The following is a 22092-nucleotide window of genomic DNA, read 5'->3' as shown; positions in this document are numbered from 1 at the left end:
CTACAAAAATCTCTGAAGCTGGAGACTCTTACCTCCCTCACTAGCTTTAAGCACCAGCTGTCAGAGCAGCTCACAGATCACTGCACCTGTACATAGCTCATCTGTAAATAGCCCATCCAATCTACCTCATCCACATACTGTATTTATTTATTTATCTTGCTCCTTTGCACCCCAGTATCTCAACTTGCACATTCATCCTCTGCACATCCTACCATTCCAGTGTTTAGTTGCTATATTGTAATTACTTTGCCACCATGGCCTATTTATTGCCTTACCTCTCTTATCCTACCTCAATTGCACATGCTGTATATAGATTTTCCTACTGTATTATTGATTGTATGTTTGTTTATTCCATGTGTAACTCAGTGTTGTTGTATGTGTCGAACTGCTTTGCTTTATCTTGGCCAGGTCGCAGTTGCAAATGAGAACTTGTTCTCAACCAGCCTACCTGGTTAAATAAAGTTGAAATATGTGTTTGTTTTTTTATTTTAAAAAACGTAACCCCTAGCCTAGCTAATGTTAGCCAGCTAGCTAACTTTAGCCACCTAGCTAGAATTTGTAACATATTATACGTTTCGCAAATTCGTAACATTTAGTACATTTTGCAAATTCGTAACATATTGTGCCTTTTGCAAATTCATAACATACAGTAACATACAAAATGGGTGATGGAAAATCCACAAATGAATACATACCGTATGAAATGTAGCATATCATACTAAAAGGATTTACCTCCAGAATAATATGAAATGCTCTGAGACCAGGTTGTGGGATGACACGGCTAAGTATGCACCGGGTTCAAACTGTTACGGCTTGGTCTGCGCTCCACTCGTAACGATTTAAAATAGCATAAATATATGTTGCATATATTATCAACTGGTACTAATGAGCCTCAGCAACAACCACCTGGCCGTGACGGCATTTACAGAGGAAGCAAATGAAGGTAAACTAAACAATGTAATTAAATGGAATGATAATGTAGGCTATACCAACTGAAGGGAACTAACAGTAAATGGAATGATAATGTAGGCTATACCAACTGAAGGGAACTAACAGTAAATGGAATGATAATGTAGGCTATACCAACTGAAGGGAACTAACAGTAAATGGAATGATAATGTAGGCTATACCAACTGAAGGGAACTAACAGTAAATGGAATGATAATGTAGGCTATACCAACTGAAGGGAACTAACAGTAAATGGAATGATAATGTAGGCTATACCAACTGAAGGGAACTAACAGTAGTTGAATGTGTGTGGTTATTAGGCCTACTGATGGTCAATACTGATAGTGGCTAATATGATAGAAATAGGAAATAGAGAAAGTCAGCCTATAATTAAGATATTCGAGAGTGCCCATCCCTACAAGTTAAAAGGCTGTACAATTTAAATTCTGCATAACGGCACAGCATTTCATAAACTTTACTGTGGGAAAGTTTATATTATTTGCGTGTGAAGGTGGTGGAATTATTAGGGAATACGGCATATCTGTAGACACACTTCTGCTACACCTTCATTTATTCCATCTCCACCCTAAACGAATAGCGGGTGAATAGCAGGCTATTCTCATGCTTAAGTTCAAGGTCAGAATACACATTGAGAGAAAAGTGCATAAAAGGGGAATTATGTTCCATTTACGCACGCTTAACTCAGGTCGGAAATCCCCCCCTTAGAGAAAAGCCATGATTTAGCCCGAATCACTCGAGTATCAATCTCTGGAGCTCTATGACCCCTGCCCATCCACCCCCTCCCAGGATCGGCCTCTCATTCTGGGCCGTGTTTTCCCGGACTGCTGGGTGTCAGCTGGAGTAATGAGATATTTAGCAGACAGAGAGAGAGAGAGAGAGAGAGAGAGAGACAGAGAGAGAGAGAGAGAGAGAGAGAGAGAGAGAGAGAGAGAGAGAGAGAAAGGCCCGTCTCCAGGTGGAATACGCTCTAACACAAGTGGCCCCTGACTGACTCTCCTCCGAATGCAATTTTCTCCCTTCTTTATTTCTCGTCTAGCTCGAAATAAGTGCTGGAGAGAGGGAGAAAATATGGCTGAGCTGCCTTCAGCTAAAGAGACATGTTCATCGGCTGATAGATACAGTCAAACCCTCAAGAGATGAACACACAGTGAGAGACACACACACACACTCAGACAGACACACAGCCCTACAGTATGATAGAGAGGTGATATAATATGCCATCTGGTTAGGATGGCAATCACAGTATGAGCCAAACCCCATCACAAACTCCCTGACTGAGTCTGAAAACTCGCCTCCAACTAAATGTTTCAATTAAAAGCTTTTTATTCTCCTGTGGCAGATTGTGTGTTTGAGCAGGTTTTGCCCCTAGTTAGGCTTTGATTTCAGCGTGAGTAATGTACTGGTGTGATATGATAGATTATAATGTCTGTGGCTTAGTGTCCTCTGTAGTTAAATCACTGCTGCTGTGTCTTTTATGTTACAGCTCACTGTTCAGTGTGTGTGCGTGCGTGCGTGTGTGTGTGCAAGTTTTCTTTTTTTATAAAATTGCATTTGTCACATGCGCCGAATTCAACAGGTGTACAGTGAAAGGCTTACTTACAAGCCCTTAACCAACAATGCAGTCCAAGAAATAGAGTTAAATAAACTAAAGTAAAATATTTAATAAAATAAAATAACGAGGCTATATACAGGGGGTACCGGTACCAAATTCTATTCCCTATCCAAGCTGTCAATATAATATTGAATATTCAGACTCAAACACAGTACTGTCATCAGCATATTGCAGCTGAACAAACACACACAGAGACAGAAAGACACAAACACACACACACACACACACACACACACAGTGAGAAAGAGTGACACACACACACAGAAACACATGTACCTCATTTATGGACACAATGCTCTGATTCTCTCTCTCTCTCTCTAAGCTCTCTAAATGTCTTTCTCTCACCTCTTGCTCTCGTCTCCTTTTCCCTCTGACTATCTCTGTTCCTTCTCTCTACCTCCGTCTCCCGTCTCCCCGTCCCTCTCTATCTCGCTCTTTCTTTTTCCCACTCTGTGAGATGATGAAATACTTTTAGAACTCAGGAAATCGCTTTCTGTGGAAATAAACCCATTCTGGACTGTAAGATAACTGGCCCTTATGGGAAGCTTGTCCCTTCCCTTCCCCTTAGTTGTGTGTGCTTGTTAGTGTCGTGTTACGTGTGTGTCTGCGTGCATTGTACATATGATGGGTTAGTTTGAAACCAATTCCTTGTGAAACCAATCCATTTTTTAAATATTTTGAATATGAATTCAGGATATTCCATGTGCAATACTGAACCCTGTCTCCCCCTTCTCTCCCACCCTCCCTCAGGGTTGCTCGTCTCCCATCGTGGTGAAGTTTGCCGACACGCAGAAGGACAAGGAGCAGCGGCGCCTGCAGCAGCAACTGGCTCAGCAGATGCAGCAGCTCAACAACGCCACCACCTGGGGGAGTCTGACAGGGCTGGGTGGCCTCACCCCGCAGTATCTGGCTGTAAGAGGACACGCCACGTCGCCCACCCCTTACTGCAGCCCCGCAGCCAACGCATCCGTCGCCGCCGCAGTCAGTGCCACCCTCCCCGCCCCCCACTACCCTCCCTGCCGTCGCCAACCGCCGTCCCCCCCCCCCCCCCGTCCACACCCCCAGAGAGTCAGACCCCCCTTTCCCCCTCTCTTCCCCCCTTAAGGGTCCACTCCCCCTCCTTCTCCCTCTGCCAGGGAGTGTAGCCGTGACAGGGAAATTAGGTTTTTGAATAATCGGGGTAAAAGTTCAATGGGTGGGGCCAATCGTTGGTGTGATCCACTAAGAGGTCTTTCCCATGTCTAATACCGTCGTCCGATTGGGTCACAGAAGTGATTGCTTGACAGATTGGCATGTGGTGTTTCAGAAGCCTCATTACCCCTCCCTGCTTCAGTACTTTATAACATTTCAGAACCCCCCTCTCAACTCCTTCTTAGCACCCCCTTCCTCCGGTAGCCTCTTCCAGAACTGACCCTCTTCCTCTTTCACTCTGAAACCTTTTAAGACTTCTGTCCCCAAGTTCTCTGAAACAGACCAGTCTACTCTTCCTTGAGTCCCCTTCATCACAGCTAGGATCTTTCCTCAAACTGTAAACTTGGAAATAGGTGTACAAAGTTGTAAATGTACTGCAGTAAATGTACATACGTTTTTTGACAGTTACTCTCAGTGTTCTACTCTGAAATGTCTGCGACTCAGTGGTTAAATGTACAGTAGTAGATGTCATATTCAATGTTTATATAGCCTGTAGCCCACATCCAGTAATGCTACCAAGATCATGATGATACTAGCAGAGAAAAGATAGTGAGGGTGATCACTGTTTGCGTTTCCAATCCCTCCTTCTCACTCTGTTTCTCTCTCTTTTATTATTTTCCTATCTATCCATCTCTCTATCTCTCCTCTCTTGATTTCTCCCTCAGTTGCTTCAGCAGGCCACCTCCTCCAGTAACCTGGGAGCCTTCAGTGGGATCCAACAGATGGCAGGTGAGTCCAGCAGATGTACACACACACACACACACACACACACTGAGTAATGTTGTAGAGACTATGCAGTAGTTTTCTAAAATGCCGCTGTTGTTCGGATTTGTCTTGAGTCTGTTATCCATCAGGACAGAAGAGTGTACCAGGCCTCAAAGAAGGGATGTTTAGTCCAGCATTAAGGCAATAGAGAAGGAAAATAGAGAGAGATGAGATGGGAGCTCTGCTCACTGTTTCCCCCTGCTGGTCTTTTCCTCTGCATGTTCTCCTACCCACACTCCCACCTGTCTCTCTCCATCCTTTACCCTCTTTATCCCTCTCCTTTGTCTCTGTAACTCCCCTCCTTCTTTCTTTCAATTGCTTACTCTCACCCTGTCATCCCACCTACCCCCCCCCCTGTCCTCCTACGCCCTGCCTCTCTCCCTCTTGCCACCTCACTCCCACCCTCTCTCTCTCTTTCTCGCTCTCTGCCTCTCCTTGGGTGCTCAGTAAGCTGTCAGCTCCTGATTGTAGACTGTTTAGCTGGCTGACAGAGAGAAGCAGAGGGGGAAATGTATAGCAGCTATTGGCACAGGAGTACTGTAATTGCCAGCACCGCTAAAGGAAAACCACATTTTAATAAGTAGAGCAAAACTCAATGGATATGAGGAACTGGTTGTTGCAGGGTAGAAATAATCTATTTTTAAAGTAGTCAGCTCATTGGCTCAAGTTTTTAAAATTGGTATCCATGTCTTGCAAAGTAGGTGGGTTGAGTGTTCTGGACACAGGGACATTTTTAATGTTAGTTGATGTGGTGTAGTTGAGTGAGGATGGGCTCTGAGGATCTTTTACCTCAGTGAATGGCTGTTAGAACTCTCTCTCTCACACGCACACACACACACACACGCGCGCGCGCACACACACACACACACGCACATACACACACACACACACGCACACACACAGCTACAGAAACGCTCAGGGACTTGGAACTGTTGAAACTGGAAACGAAATCGCGTCTGCATTCCGGAATCCTTTTGGCCGTCCATCTGTCGCTGGGCAACCATACGTGATTGGCAGTAGATGTGAGACAGCTCAGTGACATCTGGTCCCAGTCTTCATCATGAGGGGTCGGAGAGCTGTGAGAGGCTCAATTACCCCAATGAGCATTCAATTAGAGCCAGCTAGCTAGCTAGCTAGCGCTTACGATAGAGCCCCGGCCCAGCTCAGCCCAGGTGGCATACAGAGCCTCCATAGAGCTTTACAGCCCGGAGCACACAGCACAGTCTAGCACAGCACAGCCTGCCAGCTGTATAGCCCCAATGCTGGAGCTCCTGGTGTGTGCAGAGCTGTCTCTGGTTCTCTCTTTCTGATAATTATTGCAGTTTCAGGACAGGTGCTCTCTGCTGTTTGACATTCCAGATGAAGTGTAGCCATTATACATGAATAGCTTCCTTAGATCTCAGTCGTTATGAACAGGTATCGTGGAGAGGTTTGATATTATAGATAGCGGCTGAGAATGGAGCGAATGTTAAAGTGATGGTATGTTGGTATTGATGATTCTTCTGCTCTGTTCTGCTCTCTGGTTCCCCCATAGCTGTGTCTCCTAGTCTTAGTCATCCTCCAGGGCCCTAAAACTCAACTCTGGACCTCGAAGCCAGTTCCACTGCCTTGTTCCATTGTTGCCCTCTAAGCAGGGACTGATTGGGTGCAATTAATTATCAGGTAGAACAGAAACCCAGCAGGCTCTGGACCTCATAGTGTGGCAGTTAAACACCCCTGCTCTAGGGGATAGTGCTATAATCCTCCCTGTTTTGCTTGATTAAGTGGCATTAGGCCTCCCGTGTGTGTGTGTGTGTGTGTGTGTGTGTGTGTGTGTGTGTGTGTGTGTGTGTGTGTGTGTGTGTGTGTGTGTGTGTGTGTGTGTGTGCGTGTGTCTAACTGAGTGTATAAACTCTAGGGTCAGATCAGTGTCTCTCCACTCAGCCGAGCCTGATTCATCTGCTCCACTCTAAACCCACAAAGTGACAAAGCCACTCAACAGCGCTGCCCTCCATCTGCAGAGTGGAAAAATACAGTGTGTTACACAATACCATAGGGACTAGTTCGAACACAGGACATACCGGGGCTTTCATCATGGGTTTATCAGACAGAAGAGGATGCGTTCTTCCAGGGTCTGTCTTTCTCCTTACCACTTAAACACTCTGACAAATTAGTTTCTTGAAAAGGGCTATGCTAATAAAATTATAAATGGTCTTACAGAGAATGATGTTGTTTATCAGGAGGACTGGTTGGAGCAAGTTTTTCACAATGTGCTAGGACACAATGTGCTAATATATTTCTAATGTGAAGGTTGTGAAGTGAAGAACAGAACTGTATTTAATGGGAAATAGCGATCCTTTCCCCAGCCTGCTCGTTTCTGAGGTTAAAGGCATCTATATGAGTAGGCAACAACAGACAGCTGGCAGATGCACACGTGTTGTTTATCGCATGAGAAGTCTGCATTGTGACTGCGTCACACACACACACACACACACACACACACACCTCCTGTCCAGACCGGTCGTCACGGCAACCACAGAAACGGAACATTCTGATCAGGCTGTTCCGGAAGAAGAGAAGACGGAAGATTTCAACGCTTGTTCTTTTACGCTGTCAGACGGGCCTATCTGGACACGAGCGCCTCACTAACCAATTATTCTAGCGCCTTCTCTTTATTGGTCAAGCTGGGTTTAGCCATCTGGTCCAATGAAAACTGTTCAGTGAAAACATAAACACCCTAACCCCCTTAAACCATTCATCCAGGTGCCAAGCTCTGTGAATTTTTCTTCATGGTGTTTCGTTCATGTGGTGTTGTGTGTGTGTGTGTGTGTGTGTGTGTGTGTATGTATTCATGATACTGTATATACATTCAGACTGTATATACGACACATACCTCGCATTTGACAAGGTGTCCGCCCCTCTTTCCTGGGTCCATAGGAGTGTTATATAAACGGGTGTAGTTCTCTGTGCGAGCTGGTCGATGGAGCTCCATTGCTCTGTTCTACAGAGTGAGTCTGTCTGCTTTATGGAGCCTCGTCCAGCTGTCTCTCAATAAGCCAAACAGCACTTCAGCATATGTCCAATCTACTACGCCATATTCCTCTATTCACACACACGCGCTCTGTCTCACACACACACACACACACACACACACACACACACACACACACACATGCATACATACACACTAACTGCTCACATACACACTTTCTCTCTCACACACACCCACGCTGCTGTCACACAGTGCAGGGTGCGAGGTTGACCACCCCTGGAGGTGTCTAATGGTCGTTACTTTATCATCAGTCAGAGCTGGCATGGCCTCATTAATTATGCTTAAGTAATGGCCCATATGCTAATGCCATGTAGCTAATGAGTAAACCAGGTTACAGTTAGCCTACATACTGTACATGTTGATGAATTACTGTCCCCAGAAAGCTCACGGCACAGACAACAAAGCTCTATGTTAATGTAGAGTCCAAATGTATGCCTGTTATCTGTAAAAGACAACAATAGAATCAAACAGGAAGCAAGACAAAGTAGGGGAGATGATGTCTAGAGATGTTCCACAGGTCTTCATGGAAGAGCTTGGACAGGCGGTTGCCAGTGCCGTCTCTCTTCCCCCTTGCAGGAGTTTAAGTCCAGCCTGTCCGTGTGTGTTAGTGGTCCACAGTTGTCAGGATCACCTCTGTCTTGAATTGGTCATATCTTGACATGCACCACAGAGAAGACGCCTCTCATCTCCTTCGGCATCCACACGGTTAGCACCCAGTTCGGATGCGGTCCAGACGTGATCCCCAGGTTTGACAACACCCTCTCTGGCTCCTCTCCTCCAGGTATGAGTGCTCTGCAGTTGCAGAACCTGGCCACTTTAGCAGCGGCAGCAGCGGCGGCCCAAAACTCAGCCGGCCCCAACGCAAACCCCCTGTCCTCCAACGCGGCCTCCCTCGGAGCGCTGGCCAGCCCAGGTAACGCCGCTTCAGAGGGGGGGGGTCAAACGCGGGGGACACCTGCCCTCCTGTCCTACCACCACCATAATTTTCACTGTCGTCAGCAATACCATCATCTTCGTCATCATTGCTGATGATCGAACCATCTTCATCACCATCAGTAGTCATTGCCGTCGACACCCACAAGATATCACTCCATGGTGTGTGTCCGCCACCTCTGCGTTGTGTTATTGTGTTACTGTTACCATGGAGACCCCATGCCGTGTCCGTCCCGGCGCCTGCCTGCGTGTCTGTGTCTGACAGCACTTCACCTCCTCACCGTGTCATGTGACGTGTACACCCTACGGCCATATCATTCCGTGTCCCACGCGTTGTGTGTAAAACGTACTACAGCTCAATGTCGTCTGTGTTCGGTTTCCACACTGAGAGTTGTCTGTGGGTGGGTGGTGGTGGTTGTTTGTGTGTGTTTGTTGTGCCTTTAAAGTGACTCGTCTCTTCACTTCACAAGCCCTCTGAGTCTGAGACACGGGAACTTTAAGTGCAGTGGAGTTGTTTCCGGGGGAGGGATGGTTGTTGGATCCTTTATGTGTCGTGTGTGATCTGCCTCTGGACATGGCCAGGGTCTGGTGACTAGAGAGACAGACAGACAGACAGACAGCAGTCAGGAGTTCTCTGGAGGAGATGGGTTCATCTAGGTCACATTGAGACACTCTTCTCTCCTTCTATTCCTCTTCTCCACTCTCCTGCTTACTCTCTCTCTGCTTTTCTCTTATTCTGCTTACTCTCTCTCTGCTTTTATCTTATTCTGCTTACTCTCTCTCTGCTTTTATCTTATTCTGCTTACTCTCTCTCTGCTTTTATCTTATTCTGCTTACTCTCTCTCTGCTTTTATCTTATTCTGCTGTCTCTCTCTCTCTGCTTTTATCTTATTCTGCTTACTCTCTCTCTGCTTTTATCTTATTCTGCTTACTCTCTCTCTGCTTTTATCTTATTCTGCTTACTCTCTCTCTCTGCTTTTCTCTTATTCTGCTTACTCTCTCTCTGCTTTTCTCTTATTCTGCTTACTCTCTCTCTGCTTTTATCTTATTCTGCTTACTCTCTCTCTGCTTTTATCTTATTCTGCTCTCTCTCTCTGCTTTTCTCTTATTCTGCTTACTCTCTCTCTGCTTTTATCTTATTCTGCTTACTCTCTCTCTGCTTTTCTCTTATTCTGCTTACTCTCTCTCTGCTTTTATCTTATTCTGCTTACTCTCTCTCTCTGCTTTTATCTTATTCTGCTTACTCTCTCTCTGCTTTTATCTTATTCTGCTCTCTCTCTCTCTCTCTCTCTGCTTTTATCTTATTCTGCTTACTCTCTCTCTGCTTTTATCTTATTCTGCTCTCTCTCTCTCTCTCTCTCTGCTTTTATCTTATTCTGCTTACTCTCTCTCTGCTTTTCTCTTATTCTGCTCTCTCTCTCTCTCTCTCTGCTTTTATCTTATTCTGCTGTCTCTCTCTCTCTGCTTTTATCTTATTCTGCTTACTCTCTCTCTGCTTTTATCTTATTCTGCTCTCTCTCTCTCTCTCTCTGCTTTTATCTTATTCTGCTCTCTCTCTCTCTCTCTGCTTTTATCTTATTCTGCTGTCTCTCTCTCTCTGCTTTTATCTTATTCTGCTTACTCTCTCTCTGCTTTTCTCTTATTCTGCTCTCTCTCTCTCTCTGCTTTTATCTTATTCTGCTTACTCTCTCTCTGCTTTTATCTTATTCTGCTCTCTCTCTCTGCTTTTATCTTATTCTGCTCTCTCTCTCTCTGCTTTTATCTTATTCTGCTTACTCTCTCTCTGCTTTTATCTTATTCTGCTCTCTCTCTCTGCTTTTATCTTATTCTGCTCTCTCTCTCTCTCTCTCTCTGCTTTTATCTTATTCTGCTCTCTTTTTTCTCTCTGCTTTTATCTTATTCTACTTCTTTTGCTTCCCTCCCCCTCTCTCTCTTTCACTCCATTTGTCCTCTCTCTCTCGTCCTCTCTGCCTTGCTCCTCCAGTTCCCTGGTTGCTGTCTTTCCTGGAGTAGCCAAGTAACAGAGCGTGAATAGGAGCTTTGTTTAGTGTCTCTCTCTCATGAACCCATCACCCTTTGCCTGTCCTGCTCCCTGCTTTCACCCAGCTGCTTAGCATAGGTTTGAATGTGAATTCTGCTCTCTCGCTCGCTCTCATGTGTTCTGTGGTTACTAGAGCTACATTATTAGTACATGCTCTGCTCAGTGCCAATGAAAGGCGACACTCTCCGTCAATGACATTTTGACTGAATATTAGTATCAATTTGATAAAGACAGCCAATTTACCATTGAGAGACTGTCTTGCTTTCCATTTGCACTAAGTCTATTTTAAGATATCCTCTCTTTCTGATGCAGTGTAAGCGTGACTTAGAGGTGTGTGTGGACATTATGTCTACTGGAAGATGGACACTTTCTGGACAATCAAATAAACGACTGTCTGTAAAGGACATTTGTTATTCACCCACATTGTACTTAGTGACCATGCAACACTTAGGCATGTTCTTGTCACTCATGATCTGTTCTTTTGTCTGTGTGTGTGTCACAGTCGTGTCTGTGTGTGTGTCACAATTGTGTGTGTGTGTGTGTGTGTGTGTGTGTGTGTGTGTGTGTGTGTGTATGTGTGTGTGTGTCACAATCGTGTGTGTCTGTGTCTCTGTTCCAGGGCTAAATTAACCTTGTAAAAAAACAAAACATGTAACATGTATGCCGAGATATAGCTCTGTCATACTTATATCATACTTAGGGGTCCTAAACAGGAATCTAGCGTAGGGTGTAGTTGGTCGTCTGGTGCTCTTGCCTGCCTGCCTGTCTGCCTGCTTTAGGTTTGGTCGTTACATGACCGCTTCACGAAGGAACAACCCAGTCCCTCACCTTTTCATCGCTACACACGCATCCACAACTACTGTGTTCATCGTGCTCTGCATTCACATGTGTGAGGGATCTGTATATGTTACCTGGCAGCTACACTCATTTCTAAGACATTCGGTGTTGAATGAGGGCAGAGAGATGTACTTCCTGCCTGCCACTCTCCCAAGCTCCAGTTTGTCTGAGCAGGGAGGATGTTGTTGCTTCTATCACTAAAACGTCCAATTGGATGCCTCCGCTTCTCTAACGCGCGTTGCTTGTTGTCTTGTTCTTCCTTCCTTTTTCTCTCCCTCCCTCTCTTTCCCACTCCTTCCTCTCCTCCTCCTCCCCCTGGTATCCTCTCTTCCCGACAGCGGGCACCACAGCCAACTCCTCGGGCATGACCTCTCTGACCTCTCTGGGCACTCTGCAGGGCCTGGCTGGCGCCACCATGGGTCTGAACAACATTAATGCACTAGCAGGTAGCGTCAACAGTGAGTATTCACCATTGGCCGCTCACCACTCATCTCACCGCCACCGCCACCGCCACCGCCATCAGACACAGGGATACGCTGCTGTTGCAGAGGAACATCATATCTAGAAAGCACCTCCAGTATGTGTTACAAACATTAATAATAATACTGGTAATGATCTGTACTCTAAACACTATCAAAGTCCACCAAAGTCCCGGATCCAAACATCTGTCACTATGCCCGTGGCGTCTCTCTGTGTCCACTCCCTGAGAAATCACCTGTTCAGCCTGGCTTTCTGCTCCAGGCTGCACCCCCCTGAACCACCACATCCTCACAAAGACCACAGCTACCAATACATCCATCCATTTATTCATCAATCCATCCGCTTCCTGGTTGTGTCACACGGGGTGGTGCCTGTTGTAAGAGTGCTGCTGTTTGTGCCTGTCGCTTCACGTCTGTGTGGTGTCGTGTACGTGTCACAAGTGAATCTGCACACTTGTGTATAAGTAGAGGTACATTTTTTTCAAAAAACAAAACAAAAACATTTTAGTAGAGGTGAAGAGAAGAAAATATTCTGCAACTCTTGGAAGAACACAGAAGTGGCCTTAATCAGGTTTTAGTAAGTCTACATTTATGAGATGAGCGGTGTCCCAGTAGTCGTACAGTAGCAGGCCATGCCAGTGAGTTTCTCTGATGGTCACACTGAGTCTCTGTCCTGTCATGGCCTGCTACACCTCTGGGGGAAAGTCAAAGTGTGTAGTCTTAATCAGTGTTGTTATGACAGCAGAGATCCTGTAAAACCAGCCCATTCTCCACATATTCTCCCCTGACCTTTTCCTGTGTCTTCTACAGTTGCCATATCCGCTTTCTAAATCACCCCACCGCTCAAACACGATGAGAATGCCAGTTTCACATTAATCTTCTCCCCCCTTTCCCCTCCTTCTTTCATTGAAGCACATCTAGGCTTTAATTGAATCGTAAAGGTCAACGGTGCAATTATTCCTGAATAAATGAGTGACCTATAATTTCCAGCGGCGTGGTCATCATTTACATCTCTGTCAGGTGGTGGCGGGCGGCGGGACATTTGGGAATATCGACGCCCTCAGACTGTCGCCCTGCTAGGCAGTGAAGCCACACTAACGAGTATAGCTGTCCGTTCTTACCTTGCTGCTCGTCGTTACCCTCTAAATGGCCAAATAAGGACGGGGCATGCCAGGGACGTGCAGTTTGATTGGTGTTTGACATTGTTGGTCTGGGGTCTGATTGGTCAAACAGTAGTGATGTGATTTCTCCTCTGTGTGGGTGGTGAAAACAGTGATAGATTGAGGGATGCTATTGAGATATTGGTTCTTGAGTAAACTAAATCAAATCAAACATCAGCTGATATATCAAAGTGCTGTACAGAAACCCGGCCTAAAACCCCAAACAGCAAGCAATGCAGGTGTAGAAGCACGGTGGCTAGGAAAAACTCCCTAGAAAGGCCAAAATCTAGGAAGAAACTTAGAGAGGAGCCAGGCTATGAGGGGTGGCCAGTCCTCTTCTGGCTGTGCCGGGTGGAGATTATAACAGAACATGGCCAAGATGTTCAAATGTTCATAAATGACCAGCATGGTCAAATAATAATAATCACAGTAGTTGTAGAGGGTGCAACAAGTCAGCACCTCAGGAGTAAATGTCAGTTGGCTTTCCATAGCCGATCATTAAGAGTATCTCTACCGCTCCTGCTGTCTCTAGAGGGTTGAAAACAGCAGGTCTGGGACAGGTAGCACGTCCGGTGAACAGGTCAGGGTTCCATAGCCGCAGGCAGAAGAGTTGAAACTGGAGCAGCAGCACGGCCAGGTGGACTGGGGACAGCAAGGAGTCATCATGCCAGGTAGTCCTGAGGCATGGTCCTAGGGCTCAGGTCCTCCGAGAGAGAGAAAGAAAGAGAGAAAGAGAGAATTAGAGAGAGCATATTTACATTCACACAGGACACCGGATAAGACAGGAGAAATACTCCAGATATAACAGACTGACCCCAGCCCCCCACTAGCAGGTTCTGAAGTGTGGATGTTAAACTCGTACATTAGGCCTTGAGTGTCTTGTGTGTGTTGACGTGCAGTGTGTGTGTGTGTGTGTAGGGGAGGGGGGGGCTAGGGCTGTTGTCATGGTGATATTTCAGCGACTGGCTGCTTATTTCTGCTGTGGTGTTCCAGTTTGCATGGGTCAGGCCAGGCTCTCCATTCACCTCTGTGTTACGTGTTTAAATGTCTATTACATGTAGGACACGTGTATTATGCGTGTGTGTGTGTGTGAGAGATAAAATAAATGACATTTTGTGCATATAGTTACATATCCTGTACAAAATGTTTTGAAATGTGTTTTACATTGTGTGTGTATGTATGTAGAGTGTGTGTGTGTGTGTGTGTGTGTGTGTGTGTGTGTGTGTGTGTGTGTGTGTGTGTGTGTGTGTGTGTGTGTGTGTGTGTGTGTGTGTGTGTGTGTGTATAGAGTGAGTGAGTGTATGTGTATGTACTGTATGTTGAGTGTGAGTGTGTAGTGTATGTATAATGAGTGTGTAGTGTATGTATAATGAGTGTGTAGTGTATGTATAATGAGTGTGTAGTGTATGTATAATGAGTGTGTAGTGTATGTATAATGAGTGTGTAGTGTATGTATAATGAGTGTGTAGTGTATGTATAATGAGTGTGTAGTGTATGTATAATGAGTAAGTGCATTCTTCTTTTTGTACTGTTGGGTTTTATGTAAAGTTGCTCACATGCTCTCAGGTATGGCAGCCCTGAACGGAGGCCTGGGCGGCGCGGGGCTGACCAACGGCACGGCGGGCACCATGGACGCGCTCACACAGGCCTACTCAGGGATCCAGCAGTACGCTGCCGCAGCCCTGCCCACCCTCTACAGCCAGTCCCTGCTGCAGCAGCAAGGTGCCGCCGGCAGCCAGAAAGAGGGTCAGTGGGCGTGGGGTGGAGCCAGGGGGCGGAGGGAAGGGACGGGGGGGTGGAGGGGATTCTGGAGAGTTGAGGGGGAAGTGAAGGAATCAAGCGGTGGAGTGTTGGGAGAGAGGTATGCACTCCCAATACAGCCAGACCCGACTGCAATAGTCTAACTGGCACAAGTAGCTTTCTAGTGAGATTACTATTGCAACAACGATACTAACCAGGGGAAGCCAGAAACAGGTTGGGCACTGAGGGTAGAGGGGAGAGCATAGAGGGATAAAGACGTATGCATTAACTCTCTATAATCTCTTTACTCTGTATGTCTCTGGGTTTAACCCTTACCCGGTACTGTCCCGTGTCTCTCTCCTGTTAGGGCCTGAAGGTGCCAACCTGTTCATCTACCACCTGCCCCAGGAGTTTGGGGACCAGGACATCCTGCAGATGTTCATGCCTTTTGGAAACGTGGTCTCTGCCAAAGTCTTCATTGACAAACAGACAAACCTGAGCAAGTGCTTCGGTACATCCACCAGCACAAACGCACCGAAAACACACACATACACCTGTGTATGAATTACATGTTGTATTCCTTTTCAATCATTTGAGTTTCTTCTATGTCTCCTACATCCTTTTGGGCACCCTCTCTCTCTCTAACTCGCTCTCTAACTCGCTCTCCCTCTCTCTTCTCTTGTACCCTGTCCATTTCCTTCTCTGCCTCCCAGGCTTCGTCAGCTATGACAATCCTGTGTCGGCGCAGGCAGCCATCCAGGCCATGAATGGCTTCCAGATCGGCATGAAGAGGCTGAAGGTGCAGCTCAAGCGCTCCAAGAACGACAGCAAACCATACTGATCTTAGCACTAGGGCCTATCTGCTCCCATGTTACCACTGCTAGGGTAAGTCCCCATACGAGCCACGACCTCTACACAGGGACTGGGGGAGGGAAGTGGAGGGAGGGGGGAGACCATATTTGACCACTAGAGGGAGACATTACTTTCTCTTTTAGTTTTTTTTTTTTAGCTTTTTTGTTTAGCAGTATTATTTATTATTAATATTATGATTTTTTTTGTATTATCTTTCACATGAATGCTTCCATTACCACCTTTATTTTGTACCACTAAAAAAAAGTAGCTGTCATCGGTAGCTTTTTCAGTTGTAAAACATATTTAATTTTCTACGTGATTATTTATATACTGTTATGAGAAGAATTTCATTACTCGAAAAACAGAGTAAGAACAAAAAAAAACGATGATTTTGTTTGTTCTCTTTGTGAACCTGAGGCCTGATAAAATGTCGATATAAAGGGTTCATTTCTGACACACCACGCACCGATATGCACATGACCCTTGACCTCCTGGTGTTGGTTTCCGGGCCAACCGCCGCTGCTTCTCTGACCCCTGATGCCTGCTGACAGACACCAGGGAACAAAGGGTTAAAAAACAAAACTTAGTGGCCTCTCACCTGTTAGTCAGTCAACGACAGCATCCCATACACTCCTCTATTTCATTACTATCAGGACTCCAGTCATTTCTTTATGTGAAGAATGTTTATTTCACACTTAAACAATATTAGCAAACTATGATTTTCTGGGTCAGATCACATTGGTCGTTGTTGAAAGGGATATTGTGTAGAACATTTTCAAAGTAACATCCATAATCTGATGAAGGCTATAAGAGAAAAAAATGTATGGGTGGGAAGTTAACTGAAAATACTTGATGTTTCTTGAGAGATAAAAAAAGAAATTCAAAGTAGCGAAAGCCACAGGCCTGTACATTTTATTTGTAAAAAAAGCAGTTCTATTTTTATACAAAATTTTTACTGCCTCAGAAAAAAATGATTTTATTTATTGCCTATCGTTAAGTTATTGGACTCCTATAAAGAACAGAATTCGTTAGAATAGAACCTCGTCGAGTAGTCTTCTGAAATTCGGAGCTGTAGAATTCTCTAGAACAGAGCCACGTTCACACCTCGCTCTGCCTCTGCTCCCTTCACTTTCACACACCTCTCTCTGTCTCTGCATCACATCCGTCTGTGATCAGCTCTTTCTCTCTCTCCATCAGTATCGGTACTTCACCTGTCAAATTTCAACCTTTCCTTGCGTTTCGTTTTTTTGTTCACGTGTTTGTTTCGTTATGTTTCGTTCGTTTGTACTGTACAAAAACTTTTAAACAGTTTCTCCCAAATGACAATCCATCCTCCTTGCTCTGTAGGAGCATGTGGTACTGATGGATATAACTTTGGCTGCTCTGTGTATGAGTGTGTGATAGTGTGTTTGTACTGTAAATGTGTGTCTGTTAGTATTAATCCAAATTGTAAATCCTTTTTGTAAAAAAAAGACAAAAAAATAGCAAGAGATAAAAAATTGCCAATTGTGTAGTGAGTGGTGTTGCCCTTATGACCTGGTGGTTTACATTGTTGTTTTGTTGTGTGTTGTTCCCCTGATTTTAATGCTGTAGTAATGTGGTGCCCTGGCTCTCTGTTCTGTGTGTAACTCTCTCCTCTCCCCTGTTTTCTTCCTATAGAACCCATCTCCATGCCTGTTAGCTCATCGTTTGCCTAGCATGTCTCTGTGGCGTGGCGTCCAAAAACAAAAAAATACAAAAAAGTCTCATCGTCCCGTCATTGTTTTCTGATGTCTTTTCTGAGCTCACCTGATCATAACCTGGTCTCCGCCTACTGACCTTTTGAACTTAGCTTGACCTTTTTGGACTTTTTTTGCATGTGACCTCATTTTGTTCTATTTTGGGGAGGTGGGGTGGATGGGGTACATTGTGCATGAAGGAGGGAGGGAGGGGGGAGGGGGGGAGCGAATCAATGTGAAAAAGTATAGCATCATTCATACAAAAAGACTGAACTCTTACAGACAAAAACAAAACGTTTCTTTTTAAAAACAGAAAAACCCTGTGGCAAAATGATTTCCATTAGATTTATTTAGTTATGTTTAGTTTCCTTATTTTATGTTGGGTTTCGTTTTTTGTTCCTTTTTTCATTTAAAGTAAACTTGAAAGTTCAGCACAGGGTTTGGCATCATGTCTTGGTTCTGGCTCCACTGGCAATATGAGGCCAGAAGCGGACACTGTCGGTGTCCATGAAAAATAGACTACTTCCAAACAGTTCTGAATAAAAACTGACTGATCAATATTAGACTCTCTCAGAGCTCTGTAATTGTTTTTACATTTTTCAGGCAGTGTAAAGTTTTTTGATAAGGCCATTTTAAGTGGCTCTGTTTCTCATTAAAGTATATATAGAACCACTTTTTTCTAGAGTAGTTTAAGGTATTACAAAAATGTCAACAAAAAAAGACTTGCCCTGTTTGGGGGGAGAAATGCTACCTACGTGTCACCTTTTGCTGAACTGACTCACAGATAGACAATCCGTGGTTTAAATGCACATGATGAAGAAATGACCTATATTTTCTACTGTTTAAATTATAGAGCGAAAAAAAAAGAAGAAAATACCTGTAACCCGCGTTAACGTTGGTGCTTCTTGTGAGTTTAGTTTTGGTTTCATTACAAGTCTAACGGTCTTAAGTGTCTCATGTTTTTAAAGAGAAGACTAAAAAAAAACGGTTTACTTGAACAATAGACAGCCTTTCATATGAATACTATTATAATTGTTCCTTTTGTCTTTTTTTTAAGCAGTCCCAATTTGCAAAATTTCTTGTTGGGTAATTAGCTATATAAAATTCCTAAAAAATATATATATGAATATATAAATATATATATATATTTAACATGTCGGCTTGTGAAGCATCAATGTTAATATAATTTTATTTCTATCGTGGGAAACAATATTTAGATGTGTTTTGTTGTTCATTATAATGTGATTTTCTTTTCTTATAAAGAAAAAAAGACAAGATCGGTGGAGTTTAGTGCCAAATCCTGAAGGTACATCCTGTCTATAGCGCGTCAGTGTATTTCTTGTGAAATGATTTGATAACATGGGTATTTTATGAAGTGTTTTGTATGGATCCCTCATATGTAAAAATATAGATTTAAAAAAGAGTTTGTTAACTTGCTATTCTGTGGTCTTGTTGCCTGAAACTGTTCATGTTTTGCTTTTTTTTGTAAAGATGTAAAAAGTGCCCATGTGTCATATATATATATATATATATACACACTCGCACGTACACACACTCATGCAGACCTCACAGTTGACTTTACTTTGTTGTTGTGTATGAGAGCCCCTGAGTGTGAGAGCCTCTACAGTCCAGTTTCCATGTTCCTGCCCACCAGTCTTTACATTACTGTTCATACGTCACTCACATACGTCACTCACACACACAGTTCTCACGTGAGCCATTAAACAGAGCATTCTTCAAAGCCTTATCACAAGCCTTTACATGAACACTCACATGAACACACTCACATTCGCGCCAAACACTCTCGATTCATCCTTTCGCTTTGACAAATTTCAAGCCTTATTTTAAGCTTCATCTCTCTCATTGTAACCTAAATCAAGGACAAGTTTCTAGTTGAAGTTGCTACAGAATGGGAGGAGGGCATTGTTATTTGCTGGTCATGTTTGCGTCACCTCAAACAACATGAATGCTTTGCTTTCATGAGGTAAGTGAAGGGCAAGACTTTCCCACACAAGCCTCAACACCTCCCCAGACCCAGACAAAACAACGTTGATAGTACAGAATGATTTTCAGCTGTTTGGTTTTGTTGTTTCTTCAGTTGACAGTTTCTTATGGACATGTACCAGTATTGGTAATTACACCATTATTACAAAAATATGTTTGCCCTGTTGTAAATGTTGTGTCATGTAGTGTAACTGGACAAAACAGTGTTGAGATGCCAAAGTATTATGTCAAGATTCTCATAGTCAATCCGTTTACATGACACAGTGCTGTCTGTCCGTCAGTCTCAGTATTCTGTAAAACTTCCCCGATTCCCTTCCCTGGAAACCTAGTTTACGGTCTGCAAAACGCAGCACTATTTTATACAAAAACTCACCAGTCGCCTTAACCAGGGAGTGTTGTATCGAAAGACTTGTCTAATAGGATCTAAAATCTGTATGTAAGTAGGTGGTGTTTGCCAAGTCTAAGTGTACTGTACCTCCAGCTTCTCCAACTCTGGGTAAGCATGTCACCATTTTGTCCCACAACACAGTGTAGAGAAGCAAAATGGCCACCTTCTTCTTTAGTGTGGCTCTCAAACTGAAAACCAAGGGTAAATAAATATGTTATCTGTTCCATCGTCTTTTTACAGAATACCAAGGTTTATCTGAAATACTGAGCCAAATGGAGGAGGGTTTGTAAAATGCAGACAGGGGAAATAAAATGAGATGAAAGGGTAGCTATCTTCAGTTCTTAGACAGCAAAACAAGTCTCAGCCAAGAGGCAGGGCCTTTACCATGTCAAATGACCAAGTCAAAGCCAAACTTCAGTTGAGTCCATAGCATATCAAAATGACATTTCCTAAAGCAGTAAGCATGAGTAATGCCATAAAAACAGCTCTAACTACCTGCATAAAAGTAATCAGGATTGCCAATATGTCATACTACACATATATCAGTGTTAGTAGATCATTTTGTCATTAACGCGCGCTGATCGTAGTCTCCTTATTAGACAGACGTATTAGGCCTAAGACCCTTCAGGAATCCTCTCTGAGGAACATCTTTGCACTCTAAATACATTAGGTAACATAAACAGACAACAGAGTTACATCTACTCACGGTGCAGCATAATGTGTTGCAGGCGTAGAGGCTTTGGTTTTTCTGTTTGTTTTCAGTTCATCCCTTAGCCAACTACTTATACTTTGGGAGATGGTAATGTGTTGACATGTGTGTGTTTTAACAGAACTTAAGCATCCCCCAATTCCCAAATCTCACTCACACACACACACACACACACACCGCGGGTTGGCACAGTGTAGTCTGATTGAAGTTGCAGTCTGTTAGATGTTTCTGAAAAAGCACAAGAGTGTCCTCCGCAGACAGACCGTTAGACAGGGGTGTCTGTTGAGTGCCTCACATCTCAGGGGCTGTCATCACCGATGCTTGTTGTAATCTTTCAATCTTGTCACTGTTCCGTTCTCTGTTCCCTTTCTTTCTTAATTATCTAAAGTGCTATTTATCAAACAATGACATTTTAAAGGAAAAAAAACAACTTGTAGTTTCTTTGCATTTTGGCTTATTATGTCAAGTTTTGGGGGGAAATGTTTGTTTTCTCTCTCTTTCTGTGCCGTAAAGAGCGTGTTGTCTGTAGATGAATATCATTTTGTTTGATTCTAAAGGATTTCAATAGTTTTAAGTATTGTCTTGAGAGAAGCCAAAGTCAATGCATTTCAGTGGATTCTGTAAGCGTGATGTATGTTTGTTTGACAACACTTCGAAATCTGTCATTGGATGGGATTGAAAAAGTACAAAAAATGCAGGCTTTCCTATTTCTACAAATGATTGTACTTATGCATTTTGTACCAGTGAAACTTTTTATACTGGAGATTAAAGGAAACAAAAAAAACTATTAGAAAACAAAGCTGTCTGGCCTCGTGATGTGGCCTGACCTTTGTTGACTGGTTCCCGAGTATGATTTATAGCTGGCATCAAGAAAGTTGTCTTTTGATATACGATTTTGTAGAAGAACTTTGGCTTGGTTTCTTGAATTAATTAACTTCTTATTTTTCCTGTTGTTCTTTTCGCAAAGAGAAGTTAGGCGAGTGTTGATTTCTTTTTGGCTTATAAATAGTTATAGCCGTTTGTCTATACAAAAAAAACCCCGGTAAGTTTCATTTAACTTCTGTATTGTGACGTCTACATGATAAGGAATATAAATATTTAGTCACCTTCAGTGGATTAATGTTTTAGTTTAAATAAAATAAACTAATTAGAGGTTTTTGCTTTTAACTTAGATTTTTCTGGTTTCTCTGTCCTCTGTGAACTAACTGTGTAGCTGAAGCAGTCAGAATTATTTTTGTAAACGTATGTTCTTGTGTGATGCAGTTATTTGCTTCTGTCTCCGATATTAAACCATTTTTCCTAATACTCGTCTCTGTGTGTGTGTTGTTGTTGTTGTGTTCCAGTGGCTGTCTGATGTCGTAACGCTTCACACAACCCCACGTTTCACGTCTCTACCTCTCCTTTTCTCTCTCGATCTCTCTTTTCCTCTCTGGTGTTTTTGTTCCTTGTTTTACACATAGTACAGTTGATTTCATCCCCAAGTGACAACTCACTATGGTGTCCTCACTAAACATGGTAAATATACATCAAGGTGTGTCTGTGTATATTACTGTGTAGCCCAAGATGATGTGACAGTTCATCACCTTTTGGAGAAAAAAAATCCAATTTGACAATCAAATTTTCAAAACAAAATTCTACTTTAGGCTGTGGTGCTTGGGGGCGA

The 22092-nt window shown here is 43.7% G+C and overlaps 1 protein-coding gene across 22 annotated transcripts in view; it reads left to right on the top strand.

Annotated features, from left to right (window-relative positions):
* LOC115180474 (CUGBP Elav-like family member 2) overlaps window positions 1-21732 on the top strand; it is a 164279-nt gene extending 142547 nt beyond the window's left edge. For 5 of the 22 annotated variants that reach the window (XM_029742587.1, XM_029742575.1, XM_029742579.1 and 2 more), the window contains 8 exons: window positions 3332-3562; window positions 4438-4501; window positions 8350-8481; window positions 11730-11825; window positions 14567-14764; window positions 15126-15269; window positions 15472-15643; window positions 17270-21732. In XM_029742587.1, coding sequence (XP_029598447.1) covers window positions 3332-3562; window positions 4438-4501; window positions 8350-8481; window positions 11730-11825; window positions 14567-14764; window positions 15126-15269; window positions 15472-15599 — 993 coding nt within the window. In that variant the 3' untranslated portion in view covers window positions 15600-15643; window positions 17270-21732. Of the gene's footprint in view, window positions 1-3331; window positions 3563-4437; window positions 4502-8349; window positions 8482-11717; window positions 11838-14566; window positions 14765-15125; window positions 15270-15471; window positions 15644-17269 lie in introns of all 22 variants that reach the window. The other 17 variants (XM_029742582.1, XM_029742583.1, XM_029742590.1 and 14 more) reach the window with 15 other exon arrangements.
* The last annotated feature ends 360 nt before the right edge of the window (window positions 21733-22092 follow it).

The sequence above is a fragment of the Salmo trutta genome, chromosome 40 (genome assembly GCF_901001165.1).
Source record: "Salmo trutta chromosome 40, fSalTru1.1, whole genome shotgun sequence".
In the NCBI taxonomy this organism is placed as follows: Eukaryota; Metazoa; Chordata; class Actinopteri; order Salmoniformes; family Salmonidae; genus Salmo; species Salmo trutta.
The sequence above is the reverse complement of the archived record's forward strand: the minus strand, read 5'-3'. Positions and strand labels throughout refer to the sequence as shown.